At 49.2% G+C, this 22,015-nt stretch overlaps 1 protein-coding gene across 1 annotated transcript in view; it reads right to left on the reverse strand.

Annotated features, from left to right (window-relative positions):
• Window positions 1-570: 570 nt before the first annotated feature.
• The window catches only part of mtfp1 (mitochondrial fission process 1), a 29,585-nt gene continuing 8,140 nt past the window's right edge, over window positions 571-22,015 (reverse strand). The window contains exons 2-4 of the mRNA XM_038785125.1: window positions 12,067-12,194; window positions 3,759-3,991; window positions 571-962 (exon numbers count right to left, since the gene is read on the reverse strand). Coding sequence (XP_038641053.1) covers window positions 893-962; window positions 3,759-3,991; window positions 12,067-12,194 — 431 coding nt within the window. The 3' untranslated portion in view covers window positions 571-892. The remainder of the gene's footprint in view (window positions 963-3,758; window positions 3,992-12,066; window positions 12,195-22,015) is intronic.

Raw genomic sequence — 22,015 nt, forward strand, 5'->3', positions numbered from 1 at the left:
GGAGCATGCCCACATAGATAGCATTAGAGTTAGATTATGAGCAACGAACCATATGTCCATATGCAGCTGATGCACAATTCAATCATCTGTGGGTAACCTTCCTGAGTACGTCTGCCACCTGTATCTTCAGGGAACCTCATGAAACCCGATGCATCAGTAACATTAGAAACCACGATCCTTCAAGGAACAGAGTAAATAATGCAGAGAATTCTACAGCAATATGTTATGTGCCTTGTGACGGTTCCTCTGAATACTGGGAGAAGATATTTTCAAACTTCCTAAAGTAAATATCAATTGGTCTGAGTGCAATAGGAAATTGCTGTGGGAACAAAAATAGGTTAAATTCAAATGTTTGTAACTTTGCTCGACCCTTTACTGACATTGGGAGTGTGGTTCCATGGCTGGTAGAGGTAGGCTCCAACCAAGTCAGTCATGTTCTGCAGTTCCCTTCATCACTTGGACAAGAAAATATGGTTTAACCTTTGACTAAAATGGGCACCTGGGTGATGAAACGGTTATTGGTTGGCCATTTGAGTTGCAATGCTAAACAGTTAAGAAAATGTCATCCAAGTCCATACAATTATTTTTAATTGTTTGAGTCCTGGGATTAAATGGCTTATTATAAACAGGTATAATTAACAACCCACTCACAAAATTGTTCTCAGGATTCATGTTTTGGGAAGCTCACATGTTGCTACATTTTCCTGGTAGCTTTTAAACGAGAAAGAACTACCTTTATCTCTCTCCATTCAAAGAGGAAATTCACATTATGCCTCTTGTCTTAAAAATGAAGATGAGTCTGCAGAGTTGGGGTTCAGATTCATTACCTTGCAATATAAATTTAAGCTACAATAATGTATATGAAGAGTAAACTGGCGAACGTTCCAGTTGGTTATGGTTTGTGCTTTTCTTCCGCTCCATACAACTTCCTTAATGTAGAATCCAAAAGAAAGTCCACAGACCTGGAAAGAGTAATAAGATTGTGTTAATGTAGTGGAAAATGTCTCACAGAAACATTAATCCCATCAGAAGAAGATAAAATAACCACCCAGTATGTTGCTCTCTTACCAGACTGGTTTCCTTAATCTATAACTCTTGCTAGAATGACACAATGGAACCATCAAAGTCCTACTGGCCCCAAAAAGGAAAGTGTTTATTAACATGCCCTTTGAATCTCTATCCCCCTCTGCCAGTTTTCAACGTGCTTTAATCTTCATTGTGGCCCAGGTTCCTCGCGACTTAATCAGTTTTCAATTTTCTTTTTTAAAAATAAATATAGAGTACCCAATTATTATTATTTTATTTCCAATTAAGGGGCAATTTAGCATGGCCAATCCACCTAACCTGCACATCTTTGGGTTGTGGGGTGAAACCCACAAGGACATGGGAAGAATGTGCAAACTCCACACGGACTGTGACCCAGGGCCGGGATTCGAACCCGGGCCCTCAGCACCGGAGTCCCAGTGCTAACCATTGCGCCGCATGCAGCCCTTAGTTTCCAATTTTCATAAGTTCACGAGGTGCTTGTTGTTACTCGGCACCTACCTTCGAACCTTGCAGGTTAGGATCATCGGCGGTGGGAAAAGGTGCGTTCTGAGGGGATAACTAATCTGGTTGATGTTAAATGCCGCTGCCTGATTTCTATCAGACCGGTTGGGTCAAAATCTATCTCATGTACACAATGTAGTAAAATGGTCAAACGATTTGACACACAACCGTGAGTGACTTCTATTTCTGTGAACCTTTGTTTACAATATCTTACATGTTAGGATACGTGATTGAAGTTCAATCTGTAAACCCAAGTATGTAGTACTTCAACCTTTGTAGGATTCAAAGCCGAGAATAAAATGCTTAGGTCTCCCACTGCATTACAGATTCTCAGCTCAGAATGGGCACAGTGCAATGTGTAACTGGAAGAGCAGGGCTCTCTGCTGCAGGTTGGACCAAACTATAAAAGATCAGTACTTGAATAACACTGAAGCTCAGCTTACTTTTAAAAATAAATTTAGAGTACCCAACTCATTTTTTCCAATTAAGGGGCAATTTAGCATGGCCAATCCACCTACTCTGCACATCTTTGGGTTGTGGGGACGAAACACACGCAAACACGGGGCGAATGTGCAAACTCCACACGGACTGTGACCCAGGGCCAGGATCGAACCTGGGACCTCGGCGACGTGAGGCAGCAGTGCTAACCACTGCGCCACCGTACCGCCCTGAGTGCCAGTTTCTAACGAGAAGCAGATCCCAAACCGAGTTTGAAAAGACAAATCATTAATCCAATGGTGGGGAGGGCCTCTTAAGCTGGTTGAGGTTTATATGTCCTTATGAATATAGTTTCATAATTATTGATAACTTAAGTTGAGAAAAAAACTCTACATATATACATTATTTGTGGAAATTCGTTCTTGTTCAATGTACAGAAATTGTGAAATGTGACCACAAATGTTTTGTAGATGCAAGTGCGCTGTTCTTCAACATTACCATTGTGGGGAAGTGCCACTTTTGACCTTTTGGTCTTTGCAAAGTCATTTACATGATCTATAGCAGAAATGTACCCACTGGCTATGTGGGACATTATAGTGATCAATTCCCCTGGACTACATTGTTCAATTGATCTATAACCTTGGGAAAAAGACAAAGCATAAGGTTTGATAATGCAAGTGTGTAATGCAATGGTGGGTAACCTGCAACCCAGGGGCCTTGTGCAGCCTGACAGGGTTCTGAGCGTGGCCCACGAGACATTTTGTTGTCTGTTGCCCACACGCAGAGTTACCACATTCTGCTGGTTTCCATCTGCGTAGGTCTTTCCTATCTGAACTGATATGCGCGAAAAGCATATGAGGTGCACACAGTCTGCATACAATCAAGCGTAAATAATGAGTTTGTTTTTACCACTTGAAGTTGATGACATTTCTATTATATATGGATGACTAAGCATTTTCTATAACTTATGAAATATTCTGCATGTTTTATATGTATAATGGGTGGCACAGTAGCACAGTGGTTAGCACTGTTGCTTCAGTGCCAAGGTCCCGGGTTCCATTCCCGGCTCAGGTCACTGTCTGAGCGGAGTCTGCACGTTCTACCCGTGTCTGCGTGGGTTTCCTCCGGGTGCTTCAGTTTCCTCCCACAAGTCCCGGAAGATGTGTTTGTTAGGTGATTTGGACATTCTGAATTCTCCCTCAGTGTACCCAAACAGGCGCCGGAGTGTGGCGGCTAGGGGGATTTTCACAGTAACTTCACTGCAGTGTTAATGTAAGCTTATTTGTGACACGAATAAAGATTATTATTATTATTATTCAACCACTCAAGGGTCACAGTTAGTGAACAAGCCCGATTTCAATCGCGCGGCCCATTGAAATGAAGGAGGCCACTCATGCAGCCCACAATTCTGTTCAACCTAATAAGTAAATTAAGAGTCTTAAAACCTCTCTTATTTTGAAGGTCAACAGTGAGTTATGCAAACCAGCAAGTTAAACAAAGGAGAAGTATTACTCTAGTCGCTATCTATAAGTAGATAATTCTTGGAAGCATATTGATGGTATTGCTACATACATCAGAGTGGTTCTTCACTTTACCACATGAAGCAATCGCCACTTTGGCTTCTATACAATCGTTTTTCTGCACGACCCAGTAACTCTCGTCAAAGAGTTGTATTCTTTCGAACAGGGTATCAGTACATATACCACCATGGCTTTTCAAACCAATTAGAAAGTCTGACTCACTTGACTGTGCCACCCAAGACAAGGTCTTACCGGTCAATGGGAGTTATAATGACTGGGATGGCAGACAGACCAATAGCAGTTGTTGTCCACTTCCTCATTGGCAGAGGCAACCTGGTGGTTTTCCCCAGTAGCAGAAGAGAAGCGGCACACAATCGATTGATGGTGAATCCTGGAATTATAACGGAGGCCAATGACTGCCAGATGAAAGTATCCACTACCGCTACGCCGACGCTCATAGTCTTTCCAGGTTTGTCTCCATGAGCCTAAGAGTGAGGAGTAGAGTGAGGATTGTTAGGCATTTGAAGCACATTTAAAAAAATATTTAAAATCTTGTTCTTGGCAATTTTGAAATTAAGTGTAATGGCAGACCAAACTAATCTCGGACGGACAATCTTGGGTGATTGGGGAGACATCCAATCCGACATCACATTTTGGTGCACTGCAGAGATTTATTGTTGATCAGCTTTGGTGCTGGTGGATTTTATCATTACTTCCTCTTGCTGAGTTGACATCAGTTTTCCACTTCCCTTCCGGTCTCTACCCTTCTCACACATTGGCTCGCCCCTTGATAACGTACCCCAGTTCTGCTATATCAGTGCCAATTTCCTTGCTGTAAGAAGTCTTACAACACCAGGTTAAAGTCCAACATGTTTGTTTCAAACACGAGCTTTCGGAGCACTGCTCCTTCCTCAGGTGAATGAAGAGCTATGTTCCAGAAACATATACATAGACAAATTCAAAGATGCCAGACAATGCTTAGAATGCGAGCAGTTGCAGGTAATTAAATCTTTACAGATCCAAAGATAGGGGTAACCCCAGGTTAAAGAGGTGCGAATTGTCTCTAGCCAGGACAGTTGGTCAGATTTTGCAAGTCTCGGCCAGATGGTGGGGGATGAATGTTATGCGACACGAATCCCAGGTCCCGGTTGAGGCCGCACTCATGTGTGCGGAACTTGGCTTTAAGTTTCTGCTCGGCGATTCTGCGTTGTCGCATGTCCTGAAGGCCGCCTTGGAGAACGCTTACCCGGAGATCAGAGGCTGAATGCCCTTGACTGCTGAAGTGTTCCCCGACTGGAAGGGAACATTCCTGCCTGGTGATTGTCGTGCGATGTCCGTTCATTCGTTGTCGCAGTGTCTGCATGGTCTCGCCAATGTACCACGCTTCGGGACATCCTTTCCTGCAGTGTATGAGGTGGACAACATTTGCCAAGTCGCACGAGTATGTGCCGCGTACCTGGTGGGTGGTGTTCTCACGTGTAATGGTGGTATCCATGTCGATTATCTGGCACATCTTGCAGAGATTGCACTGGCAGGGTTGTGTGGTGTCGTGGTCGCTGATCTGAAGGCTGGGTAATTTGCTGCAAACAATGGTTTGTTTGAGGTTGCGTTGTTGTTTGAAGGCAAGTAGTGGGGGTGTGGGGATGACCTTGGCAAGATGTTCATCTCCATCGATGATGTGTTGAAGGCTGCGAAGAAGATGTCGTAGTTTCTCCGCTCCGGGAAAGTACTGGACGATGAAGGGTACTCTGTCGGTTGTGTCCCGTGTTTGTCTTCTGAGGAGGTTGGTACGGTTTTTTGCTGTGGTGTGTTGGAACTGTCGATCGATGAGTCGAGCGCCATATCCCGTTCATACAAGGGCATCCTTCAGCGTCTGTAGATGTCTGTTACGCTCCTCCTCGTCTGAGCAGATCCTGTGGATACAGAGGGCTTGTCCATAGGGAATGGCTTCTTTAATATGTTTAGGGTGGAAGCTGGAGAAGTGGAGCATCATGAGGTTATCTGTGGCCTTGCGGTAAAGCGAAGTGCTGAGGTGACCGTCCTTGATGGAGACGAGTGTGTCCAAGAATGCAACTGATTTTGGAGAGTAGTCCATGGTGAGTCTGATGGTGGGATGGAACTTATTGATGTCATTGTGTAGTCGTTTCAGTGATTCTTCGCCGTGGGTCAAAAGGAAAAAAATATCATCGATGTATCTGGTGTATAACGTCAGTTGAAGGTCCTGTGCGGTGAGGAGGTCTTGTTCAAACTTGTGCATGAAGATGTTGGTGTATTGAGGTGCAAATCTGGACCCCATGGCTGTTCCGTGCGTCTGGATGAAGAACTTGTTGTCGAAGGTGAAGACGTTGTGATCCAGAATGAAGCGAGCAACCGAAGAGGAAAGAGTCGAATTGGACCCCTCCGGAAGGCCGCTGCCCTAGACTCGACATGTATGCTCAAGCCGTCAGGAGTCGCGTCAATGCGAGATTCATCAGTGGCATTCACAAGACAGCCCCGAACGTCACCCAAGCGCAACGCAAAGCCATCCGCACTCTCAAGACCAACTGCAACATCGTCATCAAACCAGCAGACAAAGGAGGGGCCACCGTCATACTGAACAGAACGGACTACTGCAAAGAAGTATACCGACAACTCAACAACCAGGAACACTACAGACAGTTACCCGCAGATCCGACCAAGGAACACATCCGCCAACTCAACAGACTGATCAAGACCTTGGATCCAGACCTGCAGAGCAGCCTACGTGCCCTCATCCCACGTACTCCCTGCATTGGAGATCTCTACTGCCTCCCGAAAATACACAAGGCCAACACACCAGGCCGTCCTATCGTTTCAGAAAATGGGACCCTGTGTGAGAACCTCTCTGGCCACATCGAGGGCATCTTGAAACCCATCGTGAAAGGTACACCCAGCTTCTGTCGCGACACGACGGACTTCCTACAGAAACTCAGCACCCATGGACCAGTTGAACCAGGAACATTGCTCGTCACAATGGACATCTCGGCACTCTACACCAGCATCCCCCATGACGATGGCATTGCTGAAACAGCCTCAGTACTCAACACTGATAACTGCCAATCTCCAGATGCAATTCTGCAACTCATCCGCTTCATTCTGGATCACAACATCTTCACCTTCGACAACCAGTTCTTCATCCAGACGCATGGAACAGCCATGGGGTCCAAATTCACACTTCAATACGCCAACATCTTCATGCACAAGATTGAACAAGACCTCCTCACCGCACAGGACCTTCAACCGACATTATACACCAGATGACATTTTTTCCTTTGGACCCACGGCGAAGAATCACTGAAACGACAGCACAATGACATCAATAAGTTCCATCCCACCATCAGACTCACCATGGACTACTCTCCAAAATCAGTTGCATTCTTGGACACACTCATCTCCATCAAGGACGGTCACCTCAGCACTTCGCTTTACCGCAAGCCCACAGATAACCTCAGGATGCTCCACTTCTCCAGCTTCCACCCTAAACACATTTAAGAAGCCATCCCCTATGGACAAGCCCTCCGTATACACAGGATCGGCTCAGACGAGGAGGAGCGTAACAGACATCTACAGACGCTGAAGGATGCCCTTGTATGAACGGGATATGGCGCTCGACTCATCGATCGACAGTTCCAACACACCACAGCATAAAACCGCACCAACGTCCTCAGAAGACAAACACTGGGCACCACTGACAGAGTACCCTTCGTCGTCCAGTACTTTCCCGGAGCGCAGAAACTATGACATCTTCTTCGCAGCCTTCAACACGTCATCGATGAAGATGAACATCTTGCCAAGGTCATCCCCACACCCCCACTACTTGCCTTCAAACAACAACGCAACCTCAAACAAACCATTGTTTGCAGCAAATTACCCAGCCTTCAGAACAGCGACCACGACACCACACAACCCTGCCAGGGCAATCTCTGCAAGACATGCCAGATCATCGACATGGATACTACCATTACACGTGAGAACACCACCCACCAGATACGCGGTACATACTCGTGTAACTCGGCCAACGTTGTCTACCTCATACACTGCAGGAAAGGATGTCCCGAAGCGTGGTACATTGGCGAGACCATGCAGACGCAACAACGAATGAACGGACATCGCGCGACAATCACCAGGCAGGAATGTTCCCTTCCAGTCGGGGAACACTTCAGCAGTCAAGGGCATTCAGCCTCTGATCACCGGGTAAGCGTTCTCCAAGACGCCCTTCAGGACGCGTGACAACGCAGAATCTCTGAGCAGAAACTTATCGCCAAGTTCCGTACAGATCAGTGCGGCCTCGACCGGGACCTGGGATTCATGTTGCATTACATTCACCCCCCCCACCATCTGGCCTGGGTTTGTGCAATCCTACCAACTGTCCTGGCTTGAGACAATTCACACCTCATCAACCTGGGGTTACCCCTATCTTTGGATCTGTAAAGATTTAATTACCTGCAAATGCTCGCATTCTAAGCATTGTCTGGCACCTTTGAATTTGTCTATATATATGTTTCTGGAACAAACCTCTTCATCCACCTGAGGAAGGAGCAGTGCTCCGAAAGCTCGTGTTTGAAACAAACCTGTTGGACTTTAACCTGGTGTTGTAAGACTTCTTACTGTGCTCACCCCAGTCCAACGCCGGCATCTCCCCATCACAATTTCCTTGCTGTGAGGATGTTTCCCCAACCTGTACCCAGGCCACCTAATTCCTCTGTCCAATTAATTAATTAAATTAATTTACAGGATGTGGGCGTCACTGCTTCAGTCAGCATTTATTGTCCATCCCTAGTTGCTCTTCAGAAGGTGGTGATGAGTTGCCGTCTTGAACCGCTGCAGTCCTTCAGATGTAGGTACACTCACGATCCTGTTAGGGAGGGAGTTCCAGGATTTTGCCCCAGCGATGGTGCAGGAACGGCGATACATTTACAAGTCGGGGTGGTGAGTGACTTGGAGGGGAACCTCCGTGGTGGGGTCCACAGGTATCTGCTGCTCTTGTCCTTCTAGATGGTTGTGGTCGTGGGTTGGGAAGGTGCTGTCTAAGGCGTGTCGCGTCTTTTCGTCCAACGTCACTTCGTCCAACGACACTTCGTCCACGTCTTTTGGTCCAACGTCTTTTTGTCCGCCCGTCTTTTGGTCCAACGTCACTTCGTCCAATTATCCAATTACAAATTAACTCCGTATAAAACCATTTAATTGATAAAATGCAAGTACAATACAGCAAGTGAATTTAATTGCTAAAATGCAAGTAATTGATAAAATGCAAGTAAAATGCAAGTTGAAAAATGCAGTTAAAAAGTTAAAAAATCTAAAAATGCAGTTAAAAAATCTAAAAGTTTACTAATTACTTAAAATTCCCGAAATTACTTAAAATTGATGTAAATTGTAAATTCCCGAAATTCCTTAAAAGTTAGATTTCCAGAACTGTACCCGAGAGAGAATAATGGGGAGAGGACAAGATGATTTGATATTCTACAATTCCGACAGACACAGATATAAGTGGGAGTCTAATTGGATTTAGACAATGAGTGCAGTTCTGAAAGAAGCAGATTTAAACTCAATTTTCGTCGAGTGATTAAAACCTCTGGTTGGCAGTGGGTTCTGACATTACAGGTCTGAAATTATCAAATATTCCATCAGATACAATGGCTCTCATCACGCTGGAGCATACATGGGTGAATATCCTGCAGCTTATCTTAATAATGTCTGGAGATCAAGCAGCACAAATGCAGAACTCAACCTCAAGAGGCGAAATAGGTGGAGAGGATCCTTGAGCAGTAACATTGAAAAACTAAATTAAACTATTTGTAATTGGATAATTGGACGAAGTGACGTTGGACCAAAAGACAGGTGGACAAAAAGACGTTAGACCAAAAGACGTGGACGAAGTGTCGTTGGACGAAATGACGTCGGACGAAAAGACATAGCACCGTCTAAGGAACCTTGGTGAGTTACTGTCGTGCACCTTGTAGATAGTGCACAAGGCTAGCCATGTTCATCGGTGGTGGAGGGTTTGAATGTTTGTGGAAGGGGGGGCAATCAAGCGGGTTGCTTTGTCCTGCATGGTGTCGAGCTCGAGTGTTATTGGAGCTGCACTCATCCAGGCAAGTGGTGAGTGTTCCACTACACTCCTGACTTGTGCCTTGTAGATGGTGGGCAGGGTTTGGGGGTGGGGTCAGGAAGTGAGTTACTCGTCATAGGGTTCCTAGCCTTTGACCTGCCCTGGTAGCCACAGTATTAATGTGGCTAGTCCAGTTCAGTTTCTGATCAATGGTAACCCCCAGGATGTTGGTTGTGGGGGATTCAGCGATGGTAATGCCACTGAATGTCATGGGGCAATGGTTAGATCCGCCATTGTAGGAGATGGTCATTGCCTGGCACTTGTGTGGCGCAAATGTAACTTGTTACTTGCCAACCCCAGCCTGGATATTGTCCAGGTCTTGCTGCATTTGGACACGGACTGCTTCATTATCTGAGGAGTCGTGAATGGTGCTGAACAGTCATCCGCAAACATCCCCACTTTTGACCTTATGATGGAAGGCAGGTCATTGGTGAAGCAGCTGAAGATGGTTGGACCTAGGACACCATCCTGAGGAACTCCTGCAGTGATGTTCTGGAGCTGAGATGATTGACCGTTAACCATAATTTAATCTTGTTGCCACAAAGCAGTAAAGCTAATATAAGGAGTCAGAGAAAGAGCTTTGTGACTCAATGCAGAAGCAAATTGTATCAGCAGGTCAGCCTCTGGGCGATATGGATATTAAAAGAAATGCGGGTGATTCTTCTTCACACATTTGACCGTTCCTGAATTGGAACTGTAGAAATTCCAACAATGGCGAAAACCTCTGACGGAATTATGATACCAACTCAATCTTTTGTGGGAAGGAAACTTCCAGAGTGACAGTTCCGATATGCTGCAGTTTTAAAGTATTTTCCCCACATGCTGTCAAAATCTAAATGCAGCCTACAGAGGTGCATTGTGTATATGATGGTATTTTCTACATAATAAATGCAGTTTGGCAGTTTGGTTCATAGCCAGTTGTTATTCATTATTTATTTATATCGCTCAGTCCATTATTCCACGTTTCTACCAATGATCAAGCTCTATTGACAGGCGGAGGATCTTATCCAGGATACGGTACATTTTAAACAGCAGTCTTGTGCACACAATCCACTTTCAGGCTGTTGGGAGTCACAACTAGAATTGTCACTTCCACAAGCAGAACCCATACCTATCCGAAAATGCTACTTCAGTTTATTGTTTTTTTAATGGAATTTTAAAGAAAATACTCAGATCAAGACCTCCGTTAATTTGTGGGTAGTGTCTCTGTAGTCTTAAAAAGAGAAAGCCAAATTAATCCTGGTCAAATGAAACACAATTGTTTGCCGTGGAAGTCTTTTTAGAGGGAGAGGAACTGGAAGGCATGGAAATGGTGTGAGGAACAAGTCCCACTAAGGTCTTTTCCCGTTATTGATCAGCAACATTAGAGACACATGCTCCATTACAGAGAGCTGCCACAGATTTGATTTGATTAGATTTGATTTATTGTCACATGTACCGAAGTACAGTGAAAAGTATTTTTCTGCGGCCGAGGGAATGTACACAGTACGTACATAGTAGACACAAGAATAATCAACAGGGAACATTGACAAATGGACATCGACAAAACAGTGATTGGTTACAGTGCAGAACAAAGGGCCAAACAAAGCAAATACATGAGCAAGAGTAGCATAGGGCGTCGTGAATAGTGTTCTTACAGGGAACAGATCAGTCTGAGGGGGAGTCGTTGAGGAGCCTTGTAGCTATGGGGAAGAAGCTATTCCTGTGTATGGATGTGCGAGTCTTCAAACTTCTGTATCTTCTGTCTGATGGAAGGGTCTGGAAGAAGGCAAAGCCTGGGTGGGAGGGGTCTCTGATAATGTTGTCTGCCTTCCTGAGGCAGCAGGAGGTGTAGACAGAATCAATGTGGGGGTGACAAGCTTGTGTGCTGCGTTGGGCTGAGTTCACCACAGTCTGCAGTTTCTTGCGGTCTTGGACCGAGCAGTTGCCATACCAGGAGGCTGTGATGCAGCCGGATAGGATGCTCTCTAATCCCACATCTGTTGATGTGACAGGGTGAATGACCTCCTTCTGTGCCGGTACTATTCAATGCTTCTATGAGCGCCACCCTCTGAGCCCGAAGACAGGTTAAGCTATTAGTGGTGAAGCAGTTCATCTAACAGCTGGGAGGCAACTTATTCCCTCAACTCTATCGCTTGTCGTGCTGAAGTGAACTTCTGACAAAGTATAGTGAACAAGTGGAATCAGCTGCGATGTAGTCAAAGGCAGGTTACACAATGTAGAACAGCAGCAGCGCACCCCCCCCCCCCCCCCCCCCCCCCCCCGACACACACTCACACAAGGAGCCTCACACATTCTGTCTCAATCTCTGGGGTCTGAATAGTTTCCTAAGAGAAAATGCTGAGAGGTGCTTGTAAACAGCCTAATTTAAAAGGTAACAGTAATAGGCGTGTAGTAAGCAGGATTATTCAGTATTTGGAAATGTGTACTTACAGCAGCTGCTTTCTTCCCCTTGTCGACTGCATCAGCTGTCACGTATGCAGTTGATATCCCGTAACTTGCCCAGACAAACCCCACAGGTACCAGTGCCTGGAATGCTTCACCAACTTCATTAGCATATCCTTAATCCACCAAAGAGATAAAAAAATCAGATTTGTGTCATCATAAGAAGCTCCGTCTCTTCAAAACATCACCCCCCCCCCCCCCCCCGCCCCGCTCTCATTTCTGTTTAGAAACTGAACACCTTCTGCATAACCGACTGCCTCTTAGTCATTGAGTCAGGTACTGTAACCAACGTGATAAATTCACTGTTACACAGGATTGCGGTCCTGGGATCTGGGGAAGGCTCCAACTCCCTGGATTTACACAATCACAATGGTCAGAATGTAGGTGGCAGTCTCGTGTTTGGTGGCTCCTGCCAGAGCAGTCTCTATTAGCCCCTTTACGCCCAGTTTGGGGGGGAAATTTGTTTGTGAGAAGCTGTGGGAAGGTTTGGGGCATTTATAGAATGTCAAAAGCCGGCAAGAAGAATCCAAGAATCCAGGGAAAAAGGTAGCGAGCGAAAGTCGACCGCCGAGCGTGGTGAGGGGTGCAGTAGGAGGAAAGATGGTGGGAGACAGCACGTCGTTGGGGCCGAGCCCATCATGATGGAGAAGATGGCTGAAGTGATGGCTGGAGGGTTTGAGCAGTTGTTTTCAAAGCATTTTGAAAGGCATCGGACAGACATGATGGCCTCACTCTAGGCGTGGGTGCAAGAGACCCTTGCCCCAATGGTAGAGGAGTTGGTGAGAACTTTGACGGCAGTGCGGGAGCAGGGGGAGAAAATGAAGAGGGTGGAGGAGACATTATCTCTGCACAGCGGCACGTTCACCTCGATGGATGAGCAGCTGCGGAGGGTGGCAGAGATCAACAGAGGGCTGAGAGCCAAGGTAGCAGACCTGGAGAACAGGTCACAAAGACATAGGGCTGAATTCTCCGCCGGTGGGATTCTCCATTTTGCCGGCAGCCCGGGGGTATCCCGATGGCGTGGGGCTGCCCCACAATGGGAAACCCCATTGACCAGCCGGTGAAACGGAGAATCCCGACGGTGGGACGAAGACACCCGCCCCAATCTGAGGACTGTGGGTGTGGCTGAGGGACAGAGGGCCGGAGGCCTGCAGAATACTTTGTCAATATGCTGGTGAGTTTCATGGGGCAGGGGGAAGGATCCATCCCAGTACAAATTGGACAGGGCCCACCGGTCACTCCAGCTGAAACCGGGAACGAAGATCATCTGTTTTCACAGTTTTACAGTGAAAGAGAAGGAACTGAGGTGGGCAAAGCAGAAGCGGGAGGTGGAGTGGGAAGGCAAGGGTATACGCACATACCAGGGCTCGACAGAGGAGCTGGCAAGGAGGTGAGCGACATTCGGTCGAGCCAAGGTGGCGTTGTACAAGCGCAACGTGCGTTTTGGTATGGTCTTCCCGGCAGAGCTGCGTCACGCACAACGGCAGCAATGATTATTTTGAGACGGCAGAGGCATTTGTGAAGGCAGAAGGCCTGGGACTGGACTGAATTTACGATGGTTTTTAACTGATTTTTTCCTTGTTTCTTTTTCTTGTTGTTCCTTCCTTGTATGGGTGTTATGGTCAACGTTTTTGGTGTCAGAGGGGTTTGGGTTGGGGTGGTTTGGGATTTATGGTTGTTGGGGTTTGGGAAGGGTTTGTTAGGATGTAGGGTATGGGGAGTTTGGAAGCGATGGGTGTGGGGGGCGTTGGAGTTGGTCTGTTCTTTTTTGATGTGGGGGTGTTCTGGCCGGTGCCGCTGCGCTAGCAAAAATATTGTTGGCGAGTGAACAGGAGCGAGGTGGGGGGAGGGGCCACAGTCATTGGAACCTGTATGGATAGGTGTGAATGGTGGGGGGATGGGGACTGGGTGAAGTGTTTTCAAGAGGAAGTGGGGAGGGGGGGTTGGTGACTAGGGCCAGGACTGGGTCCTGCCTGCTAGGCAGGGCCTGGGAGGATGGTCATGGTGGGTAGGAAGGGTGGGGTGTTGAGAGACCCCCGGTCAAAGTGGTTACGTGGAACGTGTGAGGGTTGGGGGGACCGGTGAAGTGCGAATTTTCTCTTATTTAAAGGGTCTGAAAGTGGACGTGGTACTGTTACAGGAGACCCGCCTGATTGTAAAGGACCAGCTGAGGCTAAGGAAGGGCTGGGTGAGCCAGCTGTTCCATTCAGGCTTGGAATATGGTGTTGGACCTGAAGGTGGACAGTTCCCGTCCGCGCTCGCTGGTCCCTTCAAAGGGGGGGGGGGGGGGGGCGAAGGTGTTAGCCGGGTTCATGAAGGCGTTTGGGGGGGGGGGGGGGGGGGGAGTAGATCAGTGGAGGTTTCCGCACAGGAGGGTGGTGGTGGCGCCAGAGCAGGTGAATAAGGTGTTTGAGGACCTTTATAGGGACTTGTATAAGTCAGAGCCGCCGGAGGATGAGTCGGAGATGAGTGAGTTTCTATATTGGCTGGAGGTGGGAGAGGAGGAGAGGGCTGGGTTGGAGGAACCATTGGGGGTGGAGGAAGTGCAAGCAGCAATAGGGAAGATTCAGTCGGGTCAAGGCACCGGGGCCGGATGGGTCCCCGGTGGAGTTTTATCAGAGGTTTACGAATAAGTTGGCGCTACTGAATGTTTGAGGATGCGATGGTAAAGGGAGCATTGCTGGAGACAATGAGGCAGGCATCCATTTCATTGTTACTTAAAAAAAAGAAGGGTCAGGTGCAATGTCGTAAAGGCCTATTTCTCTGCTGAATGTGGATGCCAAGATACTGGCGACGGTGTTGGCCGTAAGGCTGGAGGAGGGTCTTCTGGAGATGGTGGGGGAGGATCAGATGTGGTTAGTCAAGGGCAGGCTGTTGGGGGGGGGGGGGGGGGGGGTCAGCTGTTCCCCACAGTGCCTCGGTGTGGCTGGGGGATCAAATGGAATTCCTGTATTTGGAGAAGATGAAATTTGCTCAGAGAGGGGCGGGTGAGGGGTCCCACAAGAGGTGGGGTTTGTTTGTTTTGCATTTTGGTAACCAGGTTGTTGTCAAGGGGTGAAGGGGTTGGTGGTGGTAGGGGAGTGGGTTGTGTATTGTAAAAATGTAGAAAATTTGAATTAAAGTATTTTTTTAAACTAAAGGTGATAACATGCAAGCTATATTTAGCGAGTGCTATTGGTAGAATTCTGTATTAGCAATTTCTACCAACGTTGTATTGAAATTCGCTTCCCTTCCTCCCAATCCAAGTGGACACTGGGGGGGGGGAAAGAAAGAGCAAAGCGACTCAAACTGCTTCAGCTTCTTTCATATTATAGAAAGCATTTCTAAAACAAATGTTGAAACCATAATGTTCACTCCCCCCCCCCCCCCCCCCCCCCCAAGAGTTAACAAGACTTATACAAGAACAGTTTGCAAGCTGGTCAAATCATAGGCACCTCCCCACCAAACCAGGGCTCTCTCTGTACTATAGTTACACAGCAGGTCTCAACTTGTCCCTCTCTCTCCCCGGATAATTCAACCAGTCAGTACACATTGTGCAACAGAGAAAAGCAAATTACTGCGGATGCTGGAATCTGAAATGAAAGGGAAAATGCTGGAAAATCTCAGCAAGTCTGGCAGTATCTGTAGGGAGAGAAAAGAGCTAATGTTTCGAGTCCGATGATTCTTTGTCAAAGATCCCACATTGTGCAACAGTACAGCTCACTCACAGGACTGCAGGGAACGTACACAGTACAGTACGTACATAGCAGACAAAAGAATAATCGACAGAGTACATTGACAAATGCTGCATCAACATACAGTGATTGGTTACCGTGCACGCGGAACAAGGACCAAACAAGCAATACATGAGCAAGAGCAGCATAGGGCGTCGTGAATAGTGAATAGTACTCTGTCAATTATTCTTTTGTCTACTACGTACGTACTGTGTACGTTCCCTTGGCCACAGAAAAATACCTTTCACTGTACTTCGGTACATGTGACCATAAATATCAATCAATCAATCATCAAGTCTGCACCGACCCTCCGAAAAAGGACTCCACCTAGGCCCATTACCTTGCCCTATCCCCTTAACCTCATTTAATCATGGCTAATCCACCAAACCTGCACATCTTTGGACTATCCAACCACAGAATTATAGAATTTACAGTGCAGAAGGAGGCCATTCGGCCCATCGAGTTTGCACCGGCCCCTGGAAAGAGCATCCTACCTCCTACCTAAGTCCACACATCCTCCCTCTCCCCGTAACCCAGTAACCCCATCTACCTTTTTGTGGACACTAAGGGCAATTTATCATGGCCAATCCACCTAACCTGCGCGGGCGGAATTCTCCACTCCCCACGCGGCGTGGGAGCATCGCGGGAGGGCCTCCCAACAGTTTTTATGCCCCCCTTGCCGCCTCCAGCGATTCTCCCCCCCCCCCGGCTCGGAAAAATCGGCACTCGCCATTTTTTACGGCGAACCTCCGAGCCCGATGGGCTGAGCGGCCGGCCCTTCACGCCCGTTTCACCACGGCAGCAACCACACCTGGTTGCTGCATTCATGAAACGGGCGTCAGATGCCCGTTTGGGGCTTCTAGGGGCCCGATTGGCATGGGAGCACCACGACTGTGCTCGGGAGGGTCCAAACCAGACGCACTCTTTCCCCTCCGCCGCCCAGCAAGATCAAGCCGCCACGTCTTGCCGGGCGGCTGAGGAGAAAGACGGCCACCGCGCATGCGTGGTTCGCGCCGTCTGCACGATGATGTCATCCGCGCATGCGCGGGTTGGAACCGGCAACCCGCGCATGACCTCACAAATGTGCCCTTTTGCGCGTCATTTCCGGCGCGACGAGGTCGCGGCCGGGAAAGACGGAGGCCCGCTCCTAGCCCCCCGGGTGGGGGTGAATTAGGTGCGGGGAGCGGCCCCCGAGGCCGTCGTGAACCTCGGCCGATTTCACGACGGCCATCCCGATTTTTATCGGGAGCGGAGAATCTTTGGACTTTGGGAGGAAACCGGAGCACCCAGAGGAAACCCACGCAGACATGGGGAGAAAGTGCAAACACCACACTGACGGTGACCCAAGCCGGGAATCGAACCTGGGACCCGAGAGCTGTGAAGCAACTGTACTAACCACTGTACTACCGTGCCACCCATGTTCTATCCTCGTTCAGATGTTCCTTTAGTTTTATTTTACTGATGTTACACCTCAGCAGTTTGGTTTTCGAAAAGCATTGAAATAAGTCTGGACATACAGCAATCTTTAAAGTTTTATTGCAAGGTCAACAATATAACCAATGTATACTTGCATAACTCCTTTAACATAATAAAACTTTGCAAGGTTTTAAAGCAACACCAAGCCACATAAGGTCAGATGGCCAAAGATGGCTTGGGAGGTGGGTTTGGAGGAAATTGGGGTAGAGGCAGGGGGGGGGGGGGGGGGGGTTTCAGGACCCAATGCAAACTGGAGAAACAGCACCCTATCCTCCGATTAGGCACTTGAGTGTATTTAACACTCAGTTTAACAATTGCAGACCATGAACTTTCTCCTCCAATTTGTTTTTTGTCCCATCACTGCCTCCTTCCCCACAGGGCGACATACAACCTGTTCTTATGTTTTGCTTTCACAAATAAGAGGAGGTCGGAGTATTTTCTACTATACCGAGGGACGAGGCAGGGGTGTCCCCTGTCCCCCCTACTTTTTGCGCTGGCAATTGAACCGCTGGCTATGGCGCTGAGGGAGTCGGGGGATTGGACGGGGGCTGGTCCGGGATGGGGAGGAGCACCGAGTGTCGCTCTATGCGGATGACCTATTGTTGTATGTGGCGGACCCGGTGGGGGGAATGCCGGTGGTGATGGGGATTCTCCGTGAATTTGGGGATTTCTCAGGGTATAAGCTTAACTTTGGGAAAAGCGAGCTGTTTGTGGTACACACGAGGGACCAGGAGGAGGGGGATTGGGAGGCTCCCACTGAAAAGGGCGGAGAGGAGCTTCAGGTACTAGGGGGTTCAGGTGGCCAGGAGCTGGGGGGCCTTGCATAAGCTAAACCTCACAATGCTGGTGGAGCAAATGGAGAAGGAGTTTAAGAGGTAGGATTATGCTGCCGCTGTCTTTGACGGGTAGGGTGCAGTCAGTCAAGATGACGGTGCTCCCAAGGTTTCTGTTCCTGTTCCAGTGACTCCCCATCCTTATCCCAAAGGCCTTTTTCAGGCGGGTTAACAGGAGCATTACGGGGTTTGTGTGGGCACACGGGACTCCAAGGGTGAGACGGGTGTTTTTGGAGCGGGGCAGGGATGGGGGGGGGGGATCTCGGCAACGTACCAAGCGATGCAGGAGGTAGACGAGGCCTCGGTGGAGGAGCTGAAAGATAAATGGGAGGAGGAGCTGGGTGAGGAGATTGAGGAGGGGACATGGGCGGATGTCCTAGAAAGGGTCAACTCCTCCTCTTCGTGTGCGAGGCTTAGCCTCATACAGTTTAAGGTACTACATAGGGCTCATATGACTGGGACAAGGATGAGCCGGTTTTTTGGGACCGAGGACAGGTGTATTAGGTGCTCAGGGAGCCCAGCAAACCATGTCCACATGTTCTGGGCATGCCCAGCGCTGGGGGAATTTTGGAAGGGTGTAGCAAGGACGGTATCGAGGGTGGTAGGATCCAGGGTCAATCCAGGCTGGGGACTCGCGATATTTGGGGTTGCAGTGGAGCCGGGAGTACAGGAGGCGAAAGAGGCCGGTGTTCTGGCCTTTGCGTCCCTTGTAGCCCGGCGGAGTATTCTTCTTCAGTGGAAGGATGCGAGGCCCCCAAGCGTGGAGGCCTGGGTCAACAATATGGCGGGGTTTATTAAATTGGAGAGGGTGAAATTTGCCCTAAGGGGGTCAGTGCAGGGGTTTTTCAGGAGATGGCAACCATTCCTAGATCTCCTGGCAGAACTGTTTTTTTTGTTCTTAGGATTTTCTGTTATTGTTTTCTTTTTTGTGAAAATGTGAAAATTTGAATAAAAATTATTTACAAAAAAAAATGTTTTGCTTTCACAGAGCACTCACCCTTGTTCTGCTATTAACACATTCTGCTATCTTACCATTAGGCCGCTATTAACACTTTCTTTAATCTTTAACACTACCATTAACACTCCCTTTGTCTCGTGTCCATGATATCTTTTTCAAATCTCACCTGAGCTAACCCTGACTTTCTATTTTGCTCCAGCTGCTCCACCACCTCTTAAACGGTAAAAATCCATCATATTTCTCCCTCTCTTTAACTCTGAAGAAGAGTCATGCGGACTTCTCTCTCCACAGATGCTGCAAGACCTGCTGAGATTTTCCTGCAATTTCTGTTTGTGTTTCTGTGGTAGTCACCACTGTTGTATTATATTGTATATATTGGTATTACTGTAAGGCCCCTGTACTACAGGTACGGGGGTAGATCCCTGCCTGCTGGCTCCGCCCAGTAGGCGGAGTATAAATGTGTGGGCTCTCCGAACAGCAGCCATTTCATCAGCTGCTGTAGGAGGCCACACATCTCTGTGCAATAAAGCCTCGATTACATTCTACTCTCGTCTCATCGTAATTGATAGTGCATCAATTTATTACAGAGATTGTTCAGAGATGGGCCTCCGCATCAAGCCGGATCGCCTGCAGCTGCATCCTCAAGCAGACAACGCCAAAAAGGACGTGGAACATTGGCTAGCCTGCTTTGAAGCGTACATCGTGTCTGCGCCAGACCCAATCCCAGAAGAACAGAAGCTCCAGATTCTGCACATGCGGCTGAGCGCCAACCTTTTTCCCTTGTCCCGGACGTGCCTACCTATGCAGAGGCCATGGCGCTACTGAAGGAGAATTACGCTCAGCAGGCCAACAAAATCTACGCCAGGCAATCTCCTATCGACGTGGCACCAACTTCCCGGTGAGTCTGTGGAAGATTTCTGGCTGCCCTGCTCGGCCTGGTGAGAGACTGTGACTGCCAGGCCATTTCGGCCACTGAACATTCGAACCTGGTGATGAGAGACGCGTTCGTTATGGGCATAGGGTCTGACTACATCAACCAGCGCCTCTTAGAAGGGGCCACGCTTGACCTCGCGCCGACCAAGAAACTAGTGCTCTTGCTCACGGTCGCCTCACGCAACATAAAGGCTATGCCCCCGACCGCACGGCCCACACCCCCTGTGCATCGTGGACCCTGCCGACGGCCACCCCATCGTGGACCCCATCAGCGACCGCCCTCAGCCAATCCCACGCCTGCGCCACGCGACAGCCAACCAACCCCGGGGGACCCAAGTGCTACTTCTGCGGACAGACAAAACACCCCCGGCAGCGATGCCCGACACGGAGCTCGCTCTGCAAGGCCTGTGGCAAGAAGGGACATTTCGCTGCAGTGTGCCAGGCCCGCTCAATCGCCGCTATTGTCCCGGCACCCTCCACATGCGGCCAGTGGGCGCCGCCATCTTCCTCTCCTCAGACGACGTGCGGCCCGTGGGCATCACCACCTTGCTTCACTCACAACACGTGCGGCCCGTGGGCACCGCCACCTTGCTTGCCTCAGAGCCAATGGGCATCGCCATCTTGCCTGCCCCAGGCCACGTGCGGCCCGTGGGCGCCGCCATCGCCCCCACCTCAGGACCCCTGCCTGTCGGGCACCTCATCGCCTGGAACCGCCGATGACCAGCCACGTCTCGCCTCGATCACGATTGACCAGTCTCGACCGCACAACCTCGCGACTGCTTCGACAAAGGTGAAGGTCGACGGGCACAAGATATCCTGCCTTCTGTACTCCGGGAGCACAGAGAGCTTCATCCACCCCGATACAGTAAGGCACTGCTCCCTCGCGGTACACCCCGCTAACCAAAGAATCTCCTTGACCTCCGGATCCCACTCCGTGGCGATCCGAGGGTACTGCATCGTCACTCTCACTGTCCAGGGCGTAGGGTTCAGCGGCTTCCGGCTCTACGTCCTCCCCAACCTTTGCGCTGCCTTGCTACTCGGCCTGGACTTCCAGTGCAACCTCCAGAGCCTAACCCTGAAATTTGGCGGGCCCTTCCACACCTTACTGTTTGCGGCCTCGCGACCCTTCAGGTCGACCCCCCCTCCCTTTTTGCAAACCTCACCCCGGATTGCAAACACATCGCCACCAGGAGCAGAAAGTACAGCGCCCAGGACAGGACCTTCATCTGGTCTGAGATCCAGCAGCTGCTACGGTAAGGTATCATCGAGGCCAGCAACAGCCCCTGGACAGCCCAAGTGGTAGTGGTGAAAACCGGGGAGAAAAACAGGTTGGTCGTTGACTACAGTCAGACCATCAATCGGTACACGCAGCTCGACGTGTACTCCCTCCCACGCATATCTGATATGGTCAATCAGATTGCACAGTACCGGGTCTTCTCGACAGTGGACCTGAAATCTGCCTACCACCAGCTCCCCATTCACAAGGCGGACCGCCCATACACTGCGTTCTAAGCAGACGGCAGCCTTTACCATTTCCTTAGGGTTCCCTTTGGCATCACCAACGGGGTCTCGGTCTTCCAGCGGGAGGTGGACCGAATGGTTGACAGGTACGGGCTGCGGGTCACTTTCCCGAACCTGGGCAACGTCACCATCTGCAGCCACAACCAGCAGGACCTCGACGCTAACCTTTCCAAATTTCTCCACATCGCCACTCTCCTCAAACAAACTTACAACAAGGAGAAGTGTGTGTTCAGCACGGACCGATTAGCCATCCTCGGCTATATGGTTCAGAATGGAGTTCTGGGGCCCAACCCTGACCGCATGCCCCGTCTCATGGAACTCCCCCTCCCCCGCTGCCCCAAAGCCCTCAAACGATGTCTGGGCTTCTTCTCGTACTACGCCCAGTGGGTCCCTAACTATGCAGACAAGGCCCGCCCACTCATCCACTCCACCGCTTTCCCACTGACGGCCGAGGCTCAACAGGCCTTCGACCGTATCAAGGCCGACATCGCCAAGGCCGCGAT

Source organism: Scyliorhinus canicula, chromosome 1, assembly GCF_902713615.1.
Source record: "Scyliorhinus canicula chromosome 1, sScyCan1.1, whole genome shotgun sequence".
Lineage (NCBI taxonomy): Eukaryota > Metazoa > Chordata > Chondrichthyes > Carcharhiniformes > Scyliorhinidae > Scyliorhinus > Scyliorhinus canicula.